At 40.5% G+C, this 17,681-nt stretch overlaps 4 protein-coding genes across 26 annotated transcripts in view; 1 reads left to right on the forward strand and 3 right to left on the reverse strand.

Annotated features, from left to right (window-relative positions):
- LOC6493466 (polyglutamine-repeat protein pqn-41) overlaps window positions 1–14,084 on the reverse strand; it is a 108,095-nt gene extending 94,011 nt beyond the window's left edge. For all 23 annotated transcript variants that reach the window (XM_044714767.1, XM_044714766.1, XM_044714764.1 and 20 more), the window contains exon 1: window positions 13,641–14,084. The gene's annotated coding sequence lies outside the window, so the exon portion shown is untranslated. The remainder of the gene's footprint in view (window positions 1–13,640) is intronic.
- On the forward strand, window positions 530–1,256 carry LOC26513752. The gene is made up of 2 exons (XM_014910042.3): window positions 530–741; window positions 798–1,256. Exons 1-2 carry the CDS (start codon window positions 705–707, stop codon window positions 1,064–1,066), a joined length of 306 nt encoding a protein of 101 aa, XP_014765528.1. The 5' UTR covers window positions 530–704; the 3' UTR covers window positions 1,067–1,256.
- Window positions 3,161–5,369, reverse strand: LOC6493465 (cytosol aminopeptidase). The gene is made up of 2 exons (XM_001957778.4): window positions 4,617–5,369; window positions 3,161–4,552 (listed from the first exon to the last, which is right to left on the reverse strand). The coding sequence occupies exons 1-2, from the start codon at window positions 5,010–5,012 to the stop codon at window positions 3,380–3,382; spliced, it is 1,569 nt and encodes a 522-aa protein (XP_001957814.1). The 5' UTR covers window positions 5,013–5,369; the 3' UTR covers window positions 3,161–3,379.
- A 2,001-nt stretch (window positions 14,085–16,085) lies between the features above and the next one.
- On the reverse strand, window positions 16,086–17,057 carry LOC116655813. Its single transcript, XM_032454275.1, has 2 exons — window positions 17,000–17,057; window positions 16,086–16,937 (listed from the first exon to the last, which is right to left on the reverse strand). Exons 1-2 carry the CDS (start codon window positions 17,048–17,050, stop codon window positions 16,440–16,442), a joined length of 549 nt encoding a protein of 182 aa, XP_032310166.1. The 5' UTR covers window positions 17,051–17,057; the 3' UTR covers window positions 16,086–16,439.
- Between the last annotated feature and the right edge of the window lie 624 nt (window positions 17,058–17,681).

Consider the following 17,681-nt stretch of genomic DNA (forward strand, 5'->3'; position numbering starts at 1 on the left):
TGATGTCTCTTGGTCCGATTGTGAGTCTGCATGTGGGTTGTTTGGCCAGATGTTTCCCTTGGATACCTGCATCGTATCTCGATTTAGTTGAGGACTCTTTGAGCTTAATTAAGTACACTTTAATTAAGTGAGGAATTAAGTCAAAGCTTTAAACTCCATGATGGCCATGGTTGGGGAGTAGAGTTTCCGTTTGTCCCCATTTCATTCTCATTCCCATTCTCATTGATTGATTAATGCCTCGGAGATAGCCGGGGAAAAAAGTGGGTGGCGAAGGCTACGAAATGGCAAAGTAAAAATTGGCCCGATGCTCTCAGCTTGATGTGATTGAGAATTTGATTTATTGGCAGCAAACTAAGTTTGCCCAACGTCAGAGGCAGTCATCCAGCTGCAAGTTGACACGTTTCGTTTTTGATATGCAAAAATCCACAGAGGAAAATTACTCAACTGGAAGACAAAATATTGATTTCTAAAAAAAAGTTCAATTAAAAATATTTCAAAGTAAGCCATGATTTTAGGAAAAGTAGGCTATGATTTCTCGAAGCAAAATCCTTCAAATAAATATGTGCTCACGGAGTTAAAATCCTCAGTAGTAACTTTGTAGCTTTAGTGTTCGAACATCTTTCAATTTTTCACTACTTTTTTGTATATCTAGTTTTTTAAATTTAACACATCAATAAATAAGGAATTCTAATTGATTGTCAAAAATGTATAGAAATCTTTCATTCGTGTTGCCGGTTATTGGTAAGTATTATCCTTGAAAGTGCATACAAACTTCAAGTCCACCTCTCCCATTAAAGGTAATAGACTCAGAACCGCTTTCAACATTTCTGGTCTGGTCCAGAAAGTCACCAAGAGTCCTTTAGTTGATCTGCCAATATTCAGCACTCCCGTTGGGCGTAAAACCGCCTTGGATCCTCCCAGCCAAGTTTCAATGCCTAAAAATCCGACAAAAATAAAGACTTCCTCCAAACCTATGGTAATCGGAAAAAGTCCCGGAGTAATGACGATTTTCGAAGCGATGGGCAATCATTTAACTGGCTGCAACTATGCTAAACAATATGGTTAAGCTGGGTTTCAGATCTATTGGGAATTCCTGACCCCAATTAAATCGAACACTTGACCTGTGAATGCAAGCTACTATTTACATCAGTCCGGCAACAATCATTAGTAACCATATATATATGTCAAAAATCTATTAATTCTATAAATTTTGTGCTAAATTTCTTTTAGTAAAGACGAAATTTGTATCAAGGCTATATGGTTGGTTTGATTAATGAATAATAGGGGGTTTTCCTTAAATTTCCTTATTTCCTTTGATGGAATTAATAGAAAAAAAGAAAAAAAATCAATATTAGGTGTAACGAAGCCTGAAAATTTTAATCAATCTACGTATATGGACTACATGAATTAATAAACCCGCATAAGACTATCAGAATGTGTGGAAAAAGTTATGTCATGCGGCAGCCCGCATCGTAATTAAAAGTAGAAAGTAAGAAATTAAAAATCTATGAAAAAGAAATGGAAAGAGCAAATCAAATTAAAAAGTTGCACAACCCCCCTTTTGTGGCTTTGTAACCTTGGGCAGGCACATCATCATTTTCCTCTCGATTTTTCCTCTTTTTTTTCCCAAGAAACTCACACATGTGATGGCGAATACACATCCTAAGCCTATTGTGTTAGGTTTTGGCCTGGCTTTTGTGGCTCAACTTCTAAGGAGACTTGGTCGACAGAAAACTGTAATTGAATTTGGCCCATGTTGACAAACAAATTATTGTTGACTTAACCAGTGATGCCGTAAAAGAGTAAGGATGCGAATTATGTTAATTTTTTTTGTTCTTCCTCGGAAATTCGAATTTAATTTGGCCCAGCGTACAATTCAATTCTATTTTCTGGAATTTTGTCCAGCAGCGTAGTTAATAACAGCTTTAACACGCTCCCGCAATATGGAAAATGAAATAAATTGAAAGCATTGGCGGGTAGGACGTGCCATCAAAAGTCAAAGGACCAAAAAGCAACTGAAAGGCTTTTTCCATAAACGAGTATCTATAGATGAACATCATCCGATGGTCACGTGTGGAGTTCTTCGACAGTAGTCCCACTGGATAATAATGAAAATGGTTAATATCCCTTCCGTAAATAAAATACGTATAAGCGGGCCTAGGATGGCGAGTGTCGTCCTTTTATTGTGCAAAGGATTTTCCTACGTAAATGGAAAAGTATTTTAATGAAATTTTAAATGCCAATCAATGGAAAATCGGAATAAGCCGAAACTTTTCAGCGACTGCTTCATTGTAATACTTTGGGAGAGAAGAAATACTTTTAATTGGCGAACCGAGATGCACATTAACCGATTGCCGCAATCCATTTAGCTGCGAAGAGTCTAAACTTTTCGGCAACTTGGAAACTTATTTGCGGCTTGCGGTTTTAAATTGGCTTGAATGCCTTTTGTGATATTACGGTGAAGCTATTTACACTTTACAAAATAAGGTCTTCGACTTGAAATGGAATAAATTTGAAAGTCATTGGTGTTTGTATAAATTGAACATTATTTATCTCAAGTGTAGGGATGGCAGCAGGCAAGGGCCCAGGTTAATAGCCAACCCTTGAATATTTTGGGGCAGAGACCACCTGATCCTTTTACCCACCGCAGGATATACAACATACACAAGCATCGGCATTGGCATTGCCTTGCTGTGTTATTTATGATAATTCAAAGTAATATCCTGCAGCAATTTCATCAACAAAGACACGGCGGTTGTGGATAAGGCGACGAGCTCATGTGTAAATGTAAATATCCTTCCACCCAGCAAGGACGAGCCAGAGCCCCATATGCCTAACCTGAAAAGTACTAAAGGACCTCGTCAAAATGGCTGAAACGTGTCAAATGTGTTAAAATTGGGAAAATTTGTTTGTCTAATTGGGAGGGAAAACGTGATGGCAGGCAACATATTCACTTCAAGGTCTTTAATTTATCTAAAATAACAGGTGTGAGCTTTTGACTTTCATTAAATGCAAGTGCCATTGAATTTGAATGTCTGAATGGCTTTTGAATTTAATTTCAAGGCTGGAAGTGGCGATTGTGGCACATGTACCTTTTGGGTTTCGCACAGATGGATAGGATAGATAGGATGGGTAGATAGAAAGGATATTTAGTCAAAAATATTTTTAAAAGGATTTTGTTTTATTAACCAAGCTCGCATCTTTCCATGAGTTTATATGGACATCTACAATTTGTAATTTCACATTGAATTTTACTGACGGGTCACTTGCTATTCAATTATTATGTTGACAAGCACATTGAACACAAAAAACGGACTCCACGTCATTCAGATCCTAATAGATGTGCTCCCAATATTGGCCGTTTCAAGATCAATTGAGACTACTTTCGATCTGCGGGACAGGCCATTTGGTAGAGGAACTGAACCAGGGTGCGGGTGGGTCTTCCCGTCATCCGCTTTTCAGTGAGATATGGAATCAGACCATATTTGGTAAGGAGTCCGGTACCTCTGGTATCTAAATGGGCCCAGTCCACGCAGGGCACAAGCTCATGGAGGACGGCAGCCCCCAGACAAGAGCAGGCCAGACCGCGGCCATCGTTGCTCAGGTCATAGCCCATCTCGTCGGTGATTTGCTTCTTATAATAGTTCCACAGGGGCAGACGCCAGACACGATCGCCAGTAAGTGCGCCTGCTGACTGGAACTGTTTCCAGATGTAGTGAGAATTAGAGAAGATGCCGGTCGCACCGCCGCCGAAGGCCTTCTTCACGCCCATGCCCAAAGTCGCCACATCCACGACCAGGCGGGGCTTGTAGGACGACTGTCCGTAAAGCAGAGGATCGGCCATCACAACTACGCCAGCCTTGTCCAAATCTCTCACCGCCATTGACCTACCGTTCAGTAGGGTGACCACATCGCCTGGCTTGCACGCCATGCCCGAGGGCATGTTCTCGCACAGAGGTATGATGCAGCACACATTAATGGGCAGGGACAAGGCAGCGACGCACCGCATCATGGCCACGCAGGCGGCAGCCCCCGACATGCAAGCCCGGTACTCGTCCATGCCCTTGCAAGGACGCAGGTTAAGCGCTCCAGAGTTAAAGGTGATGCCTTTGCCCAAGAACAGGATGGGCTTGTCCTCGGGATTGGTGCCGCAGTAGCTGATCTCCATCAGCACGGGCGGCTCGCAGCTTCCCTTCGCAATCATCAAGAACGAGTTCAGGCGCTGCTGTTCGATCCACTCCATGGTGCGTATCTCCACTGTAATGCCGCACGGGCACAGGGCATCCACGGTGGCCTGGGCGAACAGGGTGGGGGTCATGCAATTGGCGGGGGCATCGCTTAACCGCCGGGCCAGGTTCTGAGCTTCCGCCTTGAAGATGCCACGCGTCCAGCTGTCCACATCCGGTGAGTCATAGAGGTCTAGCTTGGGAACGTTTGGTCGTTCGCGCTTCGACATGGTATCTGCGTAGCGCCAAACGGCCAAGGCAGCACCTTCAGCCGCCTGTTCAGCATAGTCCATGCCATCCACAAATACTTCGGTGACCCCAATAGCCTAGAGATTCACATTGAGAGTAATTAATTGAAGAATCTATGCGGGCCCAGCCATCCAATCTTACCTGCAAAGAACGAGCACCAATGCCGGCTGCTACACGAACATTCTCCATGCCCTCGTCCAGCATCTCCAGCTCGTTAAAGCCGATCCCCTCGAGGCCGACACCCACGATCGCCAGACTGCGGAACTCTTGATCGATATTGTTGAAGACTTTGCCGCGTCCAAGGCGACCCGTGATCTTGGTCTCGCATATCAAGTCGTTAAGCTTCCCTTGGACACGGTCGTTGACCTTCTCGCCTGTGGGCGTCAGCTTGGGGTCCTTGTCACCTTCCTTTTGATAGACACCGACAACGAGGCCCCGGCCACTTCGTCCCTCGCCGCAGGAATGACGTACGGTATGTAGATGCGGCAGGCGACGGTGGACGACCGTCTTGAGCAGGAAATTCCTTAACTTGTTCATCTCTATGAAGCTTTTGCCAAAAATTTAAAATCCCCTAATACTTGTTTAAACTTTAAGATCCCCGGTCGAAGGTCGAACAGATTTAGTTAGACTGCGAAATTTCGTATGTGCGCCGAAGAAAGCTTAATCACAATTTTTGAAGTGGGACCAATCAAATCATGGATCAGAATTAATTGGAATTTAACATGTATGTCTCTTCAACGAAGTTCACGAACATAAAACACAGCCACGAAGCCACAAATACAACAATTAATTTTGAAGAAAAAAATTTATTTTTTTTTTCAATATTTTCGAAACCGAACTAGGCACACGACACTTTCGATGCAAGAGGTAAACTGAGACTTCTACTCAGCCTGAGGCTCAGTTAAAAATAATACCCATTCGAATTTTGTTTCAAGGCCTACTTTTTGGACTCCACAAAATACTAGATTATTACAGGGCCTACTTGTTAATTATATTCCCTTTTTTTTCCGCTGAATATTCATTTGCGGTTTATCCAAGCGAAGGATATAATTTCTACTGACAGCTGTTTTCTGTTGCATAATTGGAGTCGACCGAATGAGTTAAGCGGCTAATTAAACGCTAAACTAAGCTCAGTAATCTCATTAATTAATGTAAATACCTGCCATTAATTATATTGGCTAATAAAAAGAATGCCATGGCACCGGAGTTTATTAGCGTTTACGCTAGAACTATCAAATTGATTAACTTTCGCCAGAAAAATCATTCGTGTTTATGCATTGATTGGTTGGGCATTTCATAGAGATGGTTATGGTTTCCCGCAACACCCATAAATTAACTCCCACAACCCAGTCCACATTATATTCCTGGCCAAACTTTTCCTATATTCGAATTGGAAATGTGATTTTCAAATAGCTTTCAACGCTTCTCCGGAATCCTTAGCTTTTAGCGTAACTGAAACCCAAACAAGTGGCTAAGACATTATGTGTCTGTTGTATCTCTCAGCCTAAAGACAGCAACAACTTAACACAGTTTTCACTTAAAGTTGCACGAATAGTTGTTGCTTTTTGTGTTTTTGGTTCATAATGTTTCTGCTGGCTGATTTTTACCCTCTTCGCCACACTTGAGTTGGCATTTTGAAGAACTTTTCGGCTTTGGCGAATCTGCAGGATGCCGCTCCACTCCGCCGGAATCATGCCATAAAACGGTGTTGATGTTGTCTGAGTGTGTGTGGGCTTTAGATGTCCTTGTTTGTGTATGTGTGTCTGTGGGGGGGCTCTTTCAGTATTAGTGTTGACAACATTTTCTGCCAACAATTTCATTACCGCCACATTTAAAGTTTTGCCAAGCTCACATTGAAAATGAGACAGCACAAGATACATGGCTGCAGATGAAAGTACTAAGAGGAAATGCTTCGAGTTTGCTTAGAATATATAAGAAATAAAAAAATGAAATATAATGATGAATCCTTTAAGATTATGGTATTTAAATATTTGATTTTACTTAGCATAATTTTAGTTAGTATAAGTTGCCTGTGATTTTACCAATTTGTTTCAGTGTTAATGTGTGAATGCCAGCCATAAAAATCGCGTTGAACTCTCGCTTATGACTAAGCCAGGCAGTCTCTGCTGTTTCTATTTGTACAACCGTCAGGCTGTAAGGCAGGCCATCCATCCTGCATACTGTGCCCTCTGTGTCCTCCAAAGAAACCTACTATCCACTGGAGAGCTAGAGCTCGTTATAAATGGAAAACTTTTCCCGCTTTCTCAAGTGGTTTTTCTGTATTTTTACTTTTCCGTTTTATTTTTTTTTCTGCCACACAGTTTTTGGCTGTTGCTTTCAGCTTTTTTTAGTTCACATTTGATTCAAAAAAGTTTTTTGCGCTTGTTTATTTTACTTTTTAATGAGAGAGACATGTTGGGATATGTATCGAGATCGCATGTTTCTGGTATTTGACGATTAGCCATGTGAAATGGTTGGTCAAGTTTCACTCGAAAAACGGAGCAACTTTTCCGGCCCCCATTTTCTGGCCCCAGCCGGACCAAGTTCCGGAAAAAGTTTCCCAACGCCCAGGACCATAAAGGGGTAGGGAGCCAAATTTGTCAAGTGGCAATTTCAGGCGGTGGCAAGCGCCTGTGCAACAGTTGAACTCACATTCCGAGAATCCTAGCAACCAAACGAGAGGTGGAATGATGTCTGTCTGCATAATATTGATTTCCTCATCTGGGGATTTTTTGCATTTTGCATGACTTCTGCCGGGACTTATCCTTTTAGCCTTTGGCCGTTTCTAGTCCAATCTCGATTTCTAGTGGCTGACTGGATAACACACAGTTTGAGTGTTTTTAATTTCAACTTTCCTTTGCAATGCATCCGCACATCAATGGGGGATCAGATTGAAAGGATGAAAAGTCACTGAAGAACCGAAGGACTGATATGCTGAAGGACCCATCAACCGGCATTTGTGCACTCGTCTTATCCTATTTTTTCCTTCTGAAACCCCGCCGGCTACTATTTGCATTCATTTGTTTACCCTTTGAATGTAGGGCCATTTTTGTTTGCCATTTTATTGAAAGTTGCAATCAAATGATTGCAGTATATGTCAGTTCAATCGACCCGTATTTTATTTAGGTCTAGTAAAAGAGCTTGGTAGTTTCGTAAAAAAATATTCCAAATTAATGAAAAAAGTAAGAGGGGAAGGAACTTTGGCTTTCTTATTTAAAACTTTAAATTATCTATTTTCCGCTTTCTCATTGCAATGCAAACATGTAGTTTTATTGTTTTCCCCTTTATCCCTTCTAATTGCTTAATAAAATAGTTAGGCAAACTCACTGTTGAGCTGCTTAGCCAAAGTTTGCTCAACCTCTTTCCGTAGCCTGCTATTCACGCTGAACAAATTCCAAGCAAATAAATAAATAATTGAGTTACTCAAGGACCAGCGAGAGGCGGGTCTATCCGGGGGAAATTGGCAAAAACTAGATTTTCTCATCATTTAAATTGAAGGCAAATATGTAGTTGAATTTCCCCTCTGATTTTTCCATCAGCGTCAAATTGAAAAGTTGCTGCTCTCGAATGAAACTCGCAAAAAGTGCACAAATATAAGGACGATGCAAAGGGAACTCATGTATGTGAGTGTTGGTATTAGCCCAGTTAACTTTATCTAAGCCAGAAAGGATACACTTTCCAGTCGTCTCTTATAATTGGCGACTAAAGTTAATTGAAAACCATCTTATAGCTGATTGATTGAGACAAAGGCAACTTAAGGCTTAAATCCATATTTTCCTTTAATTTCTGTAGCATTTCTCTATTCTCACTGGTCTAGCATAAGCCGATTATTATGGCCAAGAACGATATTAAACCTTGAGGGGGAAATGTGCCTTGCTGCAAGATATGTTCTGAAGAAAAATTGCCCATTACGAAAATCTTCTTGTCAGCAAACTTATCAAAAGGAGACGGACCAGGCTTGGATTGAAAGAGACAAAAAATTGGACTAATTAATTTAAAGTGCTTTGACAATCAGCATCTGTCTGTATCTCTGGCTGAGGTTTGGTAGAAATGTGGCATTTCATCATTTGATTGAATTCAGTAATAAATATTTGGAAAAATAAGGTATAGTTAGCTTTCTTGTACCAGGTATCATGTAGTCTAGGCATACAAAACACTACAGCTTATAGTGTTCTCTTCTCAAGAGACTACCTCTATATATTTTTCCAGTGTATTTTCCTCAATCACCCTCATCTTTCTTGCTCTCTATCTTGTCTGGCTGCCTAATGAACGCCCAAAAGTATGCAATATGTAAAACTTAGTGGCTGTGAGCGGAAGTCTGTCCTTTCGGCAAGTCTCTCACTGCACTGGCAATAAGCGCTGACATTTATTAATGTTAACGCATCAACAACCATCGTTCCGCCCAAAAAACCAAATGGAGTGGGCGTGGCAAAAGCTATAGAAGCGGAATTAAATACGCATTTGCCCTGTCAGCTTCTCAGTGAGCGAAAACGACTTTGAAGAGCGCGCGTCATAAAAGTTCCCGAAAGCCGAAAGGGAAGTTTAAGAGATTTACTTTGGCCAGCCACCCCTGAAGATAATAAAGATGTTAAGGTGCCGGTGCTTATTATAAAAATGGCATTAAAACGACAAAAAGGATCATCAGCAGCGATAGAAGAAAAACGCGAAAGAGTCCTTTCTCAGTTATTAAAGTGGATTGAAGAGGCAATTGTCAGCGCGTCGAGAAGGGATTTAGACAGTTCTCTCCTGTCTAACTGACAATGGCTCTAAAAGTGCCTGAATAAGGCAGAAAATGGCAATTATTTAGAAACCGCTTTGGATCGCTCATAATTGGGTAGAGATTTTCGAGTGGGAATTAAAGAGGGTTGAATATGAGTTAGGGGTGGTATAGGCATAAGATATAAAATATTACCAAACTTTGTGGGTAATTGAGAATACCTATTTGAGAACCTATTTCAATTATTTTTAAAAAATTCTTTTTTTTTTTTCTGAATTGCAAACTTCTTCCAACCATCATTTCTTTGTGTTATTTTTACCATTTCCTTTACAAGGACAAACAATATTTCAACCTGTTCGTTAGTCTTCCGTTTCTCGCTTTTTGGACAAAAATTACAAAACTTTTAACTTTGCCCTGCAGGCCAACGCTTAATCCCATGCATGTAGATCCAGCTAACATAACTCATACGTATAATTTTATTTGTGGCTTTCTCGTTGGGGTTTTTCCCCATTTGGCGCCAGTGGCAATTTGACGCGCAAATAGCTAAATCAAAAAAAAAAAGTTTATAAAAAAAGGAGGGAAAAGTGTAACAAAGGTTTATTTTTTCCTGCACTCGTTGGTGGCCACAAAACTTATGAAAATAAAATAAACCAAAAACACACATACACAGATGCAGCAGCGCCCGAAAGTCTGCAATTGTTAAACTGTTATATGACCAAGACAGCATCACAGAAACTGTCATACAAGTGTAAGGACATTGCGCATGATCGGAGAGAAAAAAGAGAGAAATCCAAGATGAAGGGCGGATGCAGTGGCAGCAACAACAATTTTTTATGTGAAACACCAAAAGCAGCAAAAGGCCACAGGCTTAGGCCAAAAAACGTAACAACGGCCTGACCTTCACCATTACCGCATTTCTTTTTTTTTTCCCCTCTTTTGTGTGTGTGTGTGGGGGTGTGCTACTTAGTGTGGGTGCAAGTGTGTTTGGGTTGGTAGTATCTGCTTTTGTTTGGCTTAAATGTTTTTACGCTAAATGGAGCAGCAGCAGCAGTAGCAGGCACGTCATTGTGACGGCATTGATACGCGGAAGTGGTACCACACGGCGCATACTTAATGGGTGCGTACATATGCATTTAAAAAAAGTGTCGAGGGATGGCAAGTGCTGTATTGACAAGCTCCAAATACTTAACCCGTTGCTTTCAAGCTGAGTTTTCAAGGATTCTTAAAAGAGCACGTAAAAAGTCTAGAACCACATGGAGCATACTTAGTGATTGCCTACATGTCAGTAGGAAAAAGTTTGGGAGCACATAGTGCAGAATAATTGTTTATAAAACTCAAAATTCTTATCCCAACACACCACAGATGATAGGTGAAGAAGAGGTTAAATCAATATAGGTGCAAGGATTTTCCTTAGTGTACATAATGATGGTAAAGTCCTAATGAGTTTGTTAACCCAAAAACTCAACATGGAAAGCATATTCAACTCACAGTCGTCACACTCTCTAATCGTATTCCCCGAACTGATTAATTTTTTTGCAGAATTTCTGCATCGATTTGCCTGATTTTCCTTTTGCAATTCGTCTGTGGCAAGTGGCAAGTCGCTTATGCGACATTTACGATGTGTTGGTTCAACAATTTTCGTTGACATTCGTATTGGCAGCGTCAGGAATATGCGCGACATGATTGATGATGCCTCTGATTGAATGGGGTTGTGTCGAAGTGCCTGATAGATTGTTTTCCATAGCGAGCACTAGCATTCGTTGAAGGACTGCGGCTGCAGGTTGCCAGGATACGCAAGTATCCTTTGCTAAGCGGATTACCGAACAGGACCAGCACCAGAACCAGCATCAGCATCACCAGAACCAGCACCAGAACCAGCAAAAAGGAGTTTTTTTTTCATTGTTTTTTGCATGTGGTCTGCGTGTGCGGAAAGTTTTTTGATATATTCTTAAAAAGAAAGAACTTAAGTGGGATTTTCATCCTTTCCCCCATTCTGGTATGCTAATGCAATGTTGAAAGTGGAAACGAGAAGCATTTAATCAACTTTGTGCGGAATAAAGTGTATGTATAAGCTCTTTTAGAAATAATGTTTTCAGCAATGCCATTAGGCTTATTAGAAAGATGAGAATAAGATGGATGAATGTATAAAATCAATTTCTAAATTCTATGTTATGTTACATCTTAAAATGCACACTGATATATTGTGAATTTCAATAAATACAGTATCTTTTTAAATCGGCCACCTCAATCTGAATTGCTCAAGAAATTCTGTTGGCTATAAATTGAAGCGAAGCTTGACATAAATTACTGGTTCGTAGAATCTCAGAAAAATGTTCTTTTCCTGCACAAATTCCTTTTCCATTTTATTGAAATTCTGTGAAAACTTATGCTGTACAAGTTCTCCTTGGAGGGATGCTGGGCCGAGTGTATAGCAAATATCATTCTGCATATTGTCCGAAATAAATTTTACAAATCTTGTGCAAAAGTATGTTGTTCCCGAGTATGCAGAAAATAACAAAGCATATGCCCCCTCAACATGCCTTCCTCATACATGTACATATACTCGTAAATAACTGAAAATAGAGATGTTGAAAAATAGTTGACAATAAAGTTTTCCATTTTTGTTGTTGTTGAATGGCTAAACAAGTCAAGGTTCGGTTCATTTTCTTTTTTAAGTAATTGCTGTTTATGCCAAATTATTGTGCAAGTTTTTCTTTTGTTGTTTTTTTTTTATATACAGTGTGTGTGTGTGTGTGTTTAAAAATGTGTGCAGGCGGCACGTTTACGCCCCCTGATTTATGGCGCACAATTTTCGAGGCTCGTTGTCAAAAGAATAAAATATAAACTTTTAGCTGGGTCAGAGTGAAAAAAAAGTATGAGAAAAACTTTTATTTTGTGTGCCATTTGTTCATTGTTCTCATTTGTTGTTGGGTGCCAGAGCTTCTTGTTGTTTCTTTTGACAGTTTTATTTTTTGGTGGAAATGGGATCTCAGGTGGTTTGTTTAATTGGTGTCCTTTTCTTGGCTGCTAGTTTGACGTTTTAATTATTGGGAAATAACCTCCTTTATCTTAATTTGCAAAAGCTACTTGTATTTCACAAACAACTAAATTCTTTCCATAGGACTCTCATATTTCCTCCCTTAACCGTCTGATGATGAAAGTCTCAAAGTGACTGACAATGTACACAAACATTTTTTTATCTTTTACAAGGAAACTTCCTGCAGTAGACCCTTATGCTTTCTTCTGGTTCCCCCTTGTAGCTATAGTAAGCATTTTAATGAATTAAAGCAGCCAACCAGGCAACTGAAGAAATCCCGGTTACCATCCAAGCCATCATCTGGCAGGAACATCAGACATCAGGCACCAGGCTACCTATGCTAACACTCTGAGCACTCTTTTAGCCAACTTGCTATGCTTTGTTGGCTGGAACAATTTTACAATTGACTGTTTCTACAGTTCCTGCAGTTTCCTCCGTTTTGTGAAAAGTGAGGGTTGGTGGGTGGATTCCCAGCTAGGAAGTGGAGAATCACCAGACGGGAAGAGAAATAGGTGGGTTCGTAAAACGCTTGACTTGTTTTACGCATTATTTACTTAACCGGGAAGCTGCCTGGTGCTTTCCACGTACGCAAGCACGTGTCTATTCAGGTGCACTAAGAAAAAATATTTCAATATTTAAATAATATTTAAGTGGCGGTTGAAGGCCCTTGTAAGTCTTAGAGCAGTTTCATGCTATAGTTTTCTGAGTCTCTAAGGAATGAAAAGTATCCTTGTAGACTGTGAATTTTTTTCCTGTGCAAAGTGCCTGTCTATCTGTGTGCTTGTACAATCCGTGGGGGATAGGGGCGTGGCAAATGAACTAGCATAACAGCAAGTTTGCGGCAAGCAGCAAAACGTTTGGTTACAATTAATTTCGTACTTTACTCTTGGCCAGTAGTGAAGAAAGTTTCCAGGGGGATGTAGATTGCTAAAAGGGTCTAAAGGGGGCAGCAAGGCAGGCCAGAGAGATGGGTCTGAGGATAATAGCCAGCCCGGGGTGGCTCTTTAATGTGAGCAATTTGAAATGAAAACCGGCCCTGGAGTCTTGTACCCGTAAAATCCCCCTTCCATGATGGTGTTCATCTCCAAATGTTGGCTGAAAGCAAATCGAAATTCCCTGACAGGCCATCAACAGAGGAATTCGCTGAAATTACAACAATATCAAATCAAAATTATCTACCTGTCATAAGACTTTTTTGAATGCCGGACATAAAGCCCATTAATGGGCAATAAAAAATGTTTTGAATGCGTTTGGGAAACACGAAAATGCTCCTTGAAGCTCTCAAGATATCTGAACGGAAGAGTGGCCCAATAAAAGATGGAAAATTGAGCAACCTGATACATAAAATAGACCCAATCCACTCGTTACTTAATGCTACTTGTTTGTGTGATATTTAATACCTAAAACTTACTTGATCCGTTTCTTGGCGAATCCTTAGACTAAAGTTCAAATATCTTGTGGCAAAGTCGGAAAAGCACACACACAATTTGTTTGGCACAAGATGCTAAATGACAGGCGTCTTATGCAACATTTATTTGATATTGTATTAAATATTTAACGCACGACACGATAAAACACTTTCCCCTCATTAATCAGACGCACACACTCTTAAGACTCTGGCCAAAAGCTGCTAATTAAAGCCGGCTGGTACACACAAACAAGAAGGGACTCGCTTTAAGCCTTTAGTCGATGATTGATACGGATGGCCTCTGGAATTTTTGGGTCTTTCCCAGAAGGGGAGGATTTTTGGATATTTTTCTTTTTTTGTGACGAAATTTTACGCGACTTGTTTGCCAAGCAATTCAATGCGATGCGCAAAAGTTTTTCCGTCCACACGTGAGCACTGACAGAGGGAAACTGAAATTTTCCGCCAAGAGCCTGTAAGTATGCAGCACACTCTTCGCCGTATAACAGTATAACAGACTGTGCGTGAGAGTGGAAAATGTGGGCGAAAAGTTGGCTCAAATGGTTGACTAGCCATTTCGCATTACCTGGTGAAAGGTAAAATAAAATTTGGCCTAATGGATGGCGTCACGGCCTTGATGTGTTTAGCATCATCAGCATAAACTTGGCCAACTATTTAGGAAAGGGAAAAAAAAACTAGCATATGTGTTAAATTCAGGCGCGTAAAACGAGTGGAAAAAAATCTGCCAAATTGCCCGAGACAAGTCGCACAATTTATTTTTATTGGACCTATAGAAGTTTATGGCCACGGACGATTATGATTATTTAGTCAGCCCGTTTTATGTGTGGGCGTTTGGTTACATAATTAGGCCATTAAATATAAGTGCCTGTATCTCTCTGATTTCCCTCATCCTATTTCAGATTCAGATCGATCAGGATGGCAAACAAAATTTCACTTGACAAAGCGGATTCCCATTTCCATTTCAATTCAAATGGAAACAGAATGCCATAAAGAAGAGTGTTCCTCAGCAGCAACTTTTCTCCGCCGGAAAGCGTAATTGAATTTTTATTGACATTCTAAAGGAGCGGAGGTGAAGACAGCTGTCACAGGAGCAACTCGGTTGGATGGAAATAAAGCGCAACTATTTTGCAAAAATGACCAAGACTGTAAACTGGCGTAAAGAAGGCAAAAGTCACAGCGAAATAAGATAGACATTCTGTGGAAAAGGGAGTCTGTGGACAAAACAAGCCGAAGCCAGGATGAAAATCCAAGAAAAATACAAAATTCGCAAAATTAATTTTCTATGGCGTCTTTAAAAAGGGGGGGGGATTGTGGCAGAGCCAGGGATTGCTCCTGCCAGGCTAAGAATAACTTAATTAGGGTTGTCTAAGGAAAACGCAAACGGAATTTGAGTGGCTTAGTCTGGAACTTGGCCAGAAGTGGCTTTATAGAAAACGGAAAATTTAAAAAGGAGTTAAATTTGCATAAGCCGGCTATACTTTACTTGTGGCTTTCGCAATTTAATATTTATCAAAACAGTTTATATTTTAATTTATCAAATTTTTATTCTTAATTGGCTTCCGATCTAACCGAATTCAGTTTGCCAATTTAATTGCGTCTGGGCCAACACTTTGTCATGGCTATCTGCCCCGCAACATGCAACTATTATCGTTTACAGTCGCTCGCTTTAGTGCCCCCAAACGTTTTCCTCATTACCGGGAGACGCCCCCGCAAAGAGCCCTTCCTCTCTCGCCGCATCCCTTTGGTCTCCATCTGGTCATTAAATTATTTTATATGGCACATTAAAAGCGAGCATAAGTACCCCACACACACTCTCCCTTCTATATATACCCTATATATATAATAAGTGAAATGCATTTGCAGTGAGGGTCATAAGCCAGAGGCTTCGTGGTTGTGGATAGAAGCTACTGCTGTCCGAGTGGCAGGTTCTATTTGCTATTATTATCATAGCCGGACGGACTCCGGCGGTGTGTGTGGCACAGGAGTGTGTGTGTGCCTGGCTTCTAAGCAATTATTTAAAGCACCACAAGAGCCATGGAGAAATGGAGACACACTTTCGTGCTGCATTATTTGCATGCAACTCTCCCTTTCTCACTATCTCTGGCCACGGGGAACGGCCCCACCGCAGGCTGCTGAGATTTCAATTTAAAAACGAGGCCAAACTGGTGGACAAAAGGGAGAATCGGGTAACACACATGGACCACAAATTCTTTTTATTATGCCAACACAGCAGGTTTTCCCGGGCACACATTTTGGCCCTGACACAAAGATGGTCAAGACAAGGAATTTTTGTCAGTTTCCAGTTGCATTCATTTGAATTAGAACAAAAATAGTAATGGCCAGAAAATATACTTACATAAAATATAAATTGTACAATATTTTATAAATAATAAAATAAATAATACAAATTATGTTATTACAGAAATCTTTATACATTTTCTGAAAGTTAGACATGAGTTGGTTTAATTTGAAGGACATGGTTATCCGGGTTGTTTGTTTTTTCTAAATGTCATAACACCTATTAATCTTTCTTCAAATTATCTTCTTTAAATCCATAATTAAAATAATAAAATAATTCTAAAGTAACTTTTTGCCCAGTGCCACAAGCCAGCGATTCTCTGATGGCATTGTAGCCCCAGGATTTTGGTTGGTAGCCATTGTCCCGCCCGCCTGTTTGCATATTTATTTACAATTTAAATTCAGACCACTCGTCCCTTCGTCCACCTGTCGCATCTGTCACTTTTGTGCCGCCTTAATTGTCGCAATCAATTGGGCCAACAAAGGTTAAACGCTTAAATGATTACTAGCGTTCCGGATGGCTTTTGCCACTAGACAGCGAAACTGCTGAAATGGGGCTTCTTGTTGGGTGGAGAACTGAATGGGTTTCAGATGCTCCTTCGGCTGATTGGAATCATCGGGTACTGGGTATAAATTAACATGATCCCAAGGCCAATTAAAAAGTGTGGTCTCTTGGCCATTAAACAGATTAAACCATTCCAGCTTTCGACGGATGGCTTGCACAACTTGACGTTGTCGCTGGCAATCTTGATCAGCCACATTTCCGTGAATGAAAAACACATCATCTATGTCTTTGTAGATAGAGGGCGTAAAGCTTTCTGATAGAAGATGATCCAACTGTCGCTCTACTTGATCCATTTGTTGCATAACATCTTTGAAAAGCTCTGTGGTGTTCACGAATTCTACTAGACATTCCAGGACATAATGCAGTCTTGTATCGATTTTTTGGTACCTGGCATCGCATTTCTCCAGGGTAATATTTCTCTACAACATCAAAAAGAGTAGAAGATATAAATTGGAGTAGAAGAGATAAATGAAATCATTACCTTTCCATTAAGAAAACTTATAAATTGCAGCATCACAAGTAGAAGTAACATTTTCGAAGCAGAGTGGAAACGAAACTGATATCAACTTAATGTTCCACATGGGGGCACAGTCTTGATTTCTTTTTAATTGATTTTATACAGCCAAAGAAATTAAATGTACATAGGAGAACAGAAACGTCAGCGAAGCTTCTGGCAAGTTTCAAAACAGAGCCATAAATTATAGTTGGCACTTGTGAGGCTACAAACTTTCGGAAAACTTGCAGCTCATCCGGTTTTCGCAACTCGGAGCGTTTCGCAGCTTCACTTCCTTTGTGGCCTCATTGCTGCCAATGCCAGTGGCAGAAACAGCGCGGCATCAGGCCCCATAAATAATCCATACAAATTAACGCAGCCGTGTACGTCTATCCACCCAGAAACCCCAACTCGGAAATTCAACTCCTTTTCCAAAAACTGAAAGCCGAAAACCGAAAAACCGCGAAATCCCAACAAAAACGAAAAATGTATAACAGTTTAATCGACACCAGTGTGCCAGGGGCTGTAGAAAATAAGAAAAACACCAAAAAGATTAAATAAAATGGAAAAAAGGCAATTTTGGAATAAAAAATTGCGCTTAAGCTCTTAGGAGGACCCCTCTCATCCATTTAGAGCTCGTTGAGGGAGCAGCTTCTTGGGCAAAATTTAT

Source organism: Drosophila ananassae, chromosome 2R (genome assembly GCF_017639315.1).
Source record: "Drosophila ananassae strain 14024-0371.13 chromosome 2R, ASM1763931v2, whole genome shotgun sequence".
NCBI lineage: Eukaryota > Metazoa > Arthropoda > Insecta > Diptera > Drosophilidae > Drosophila > Drosophila ananassae.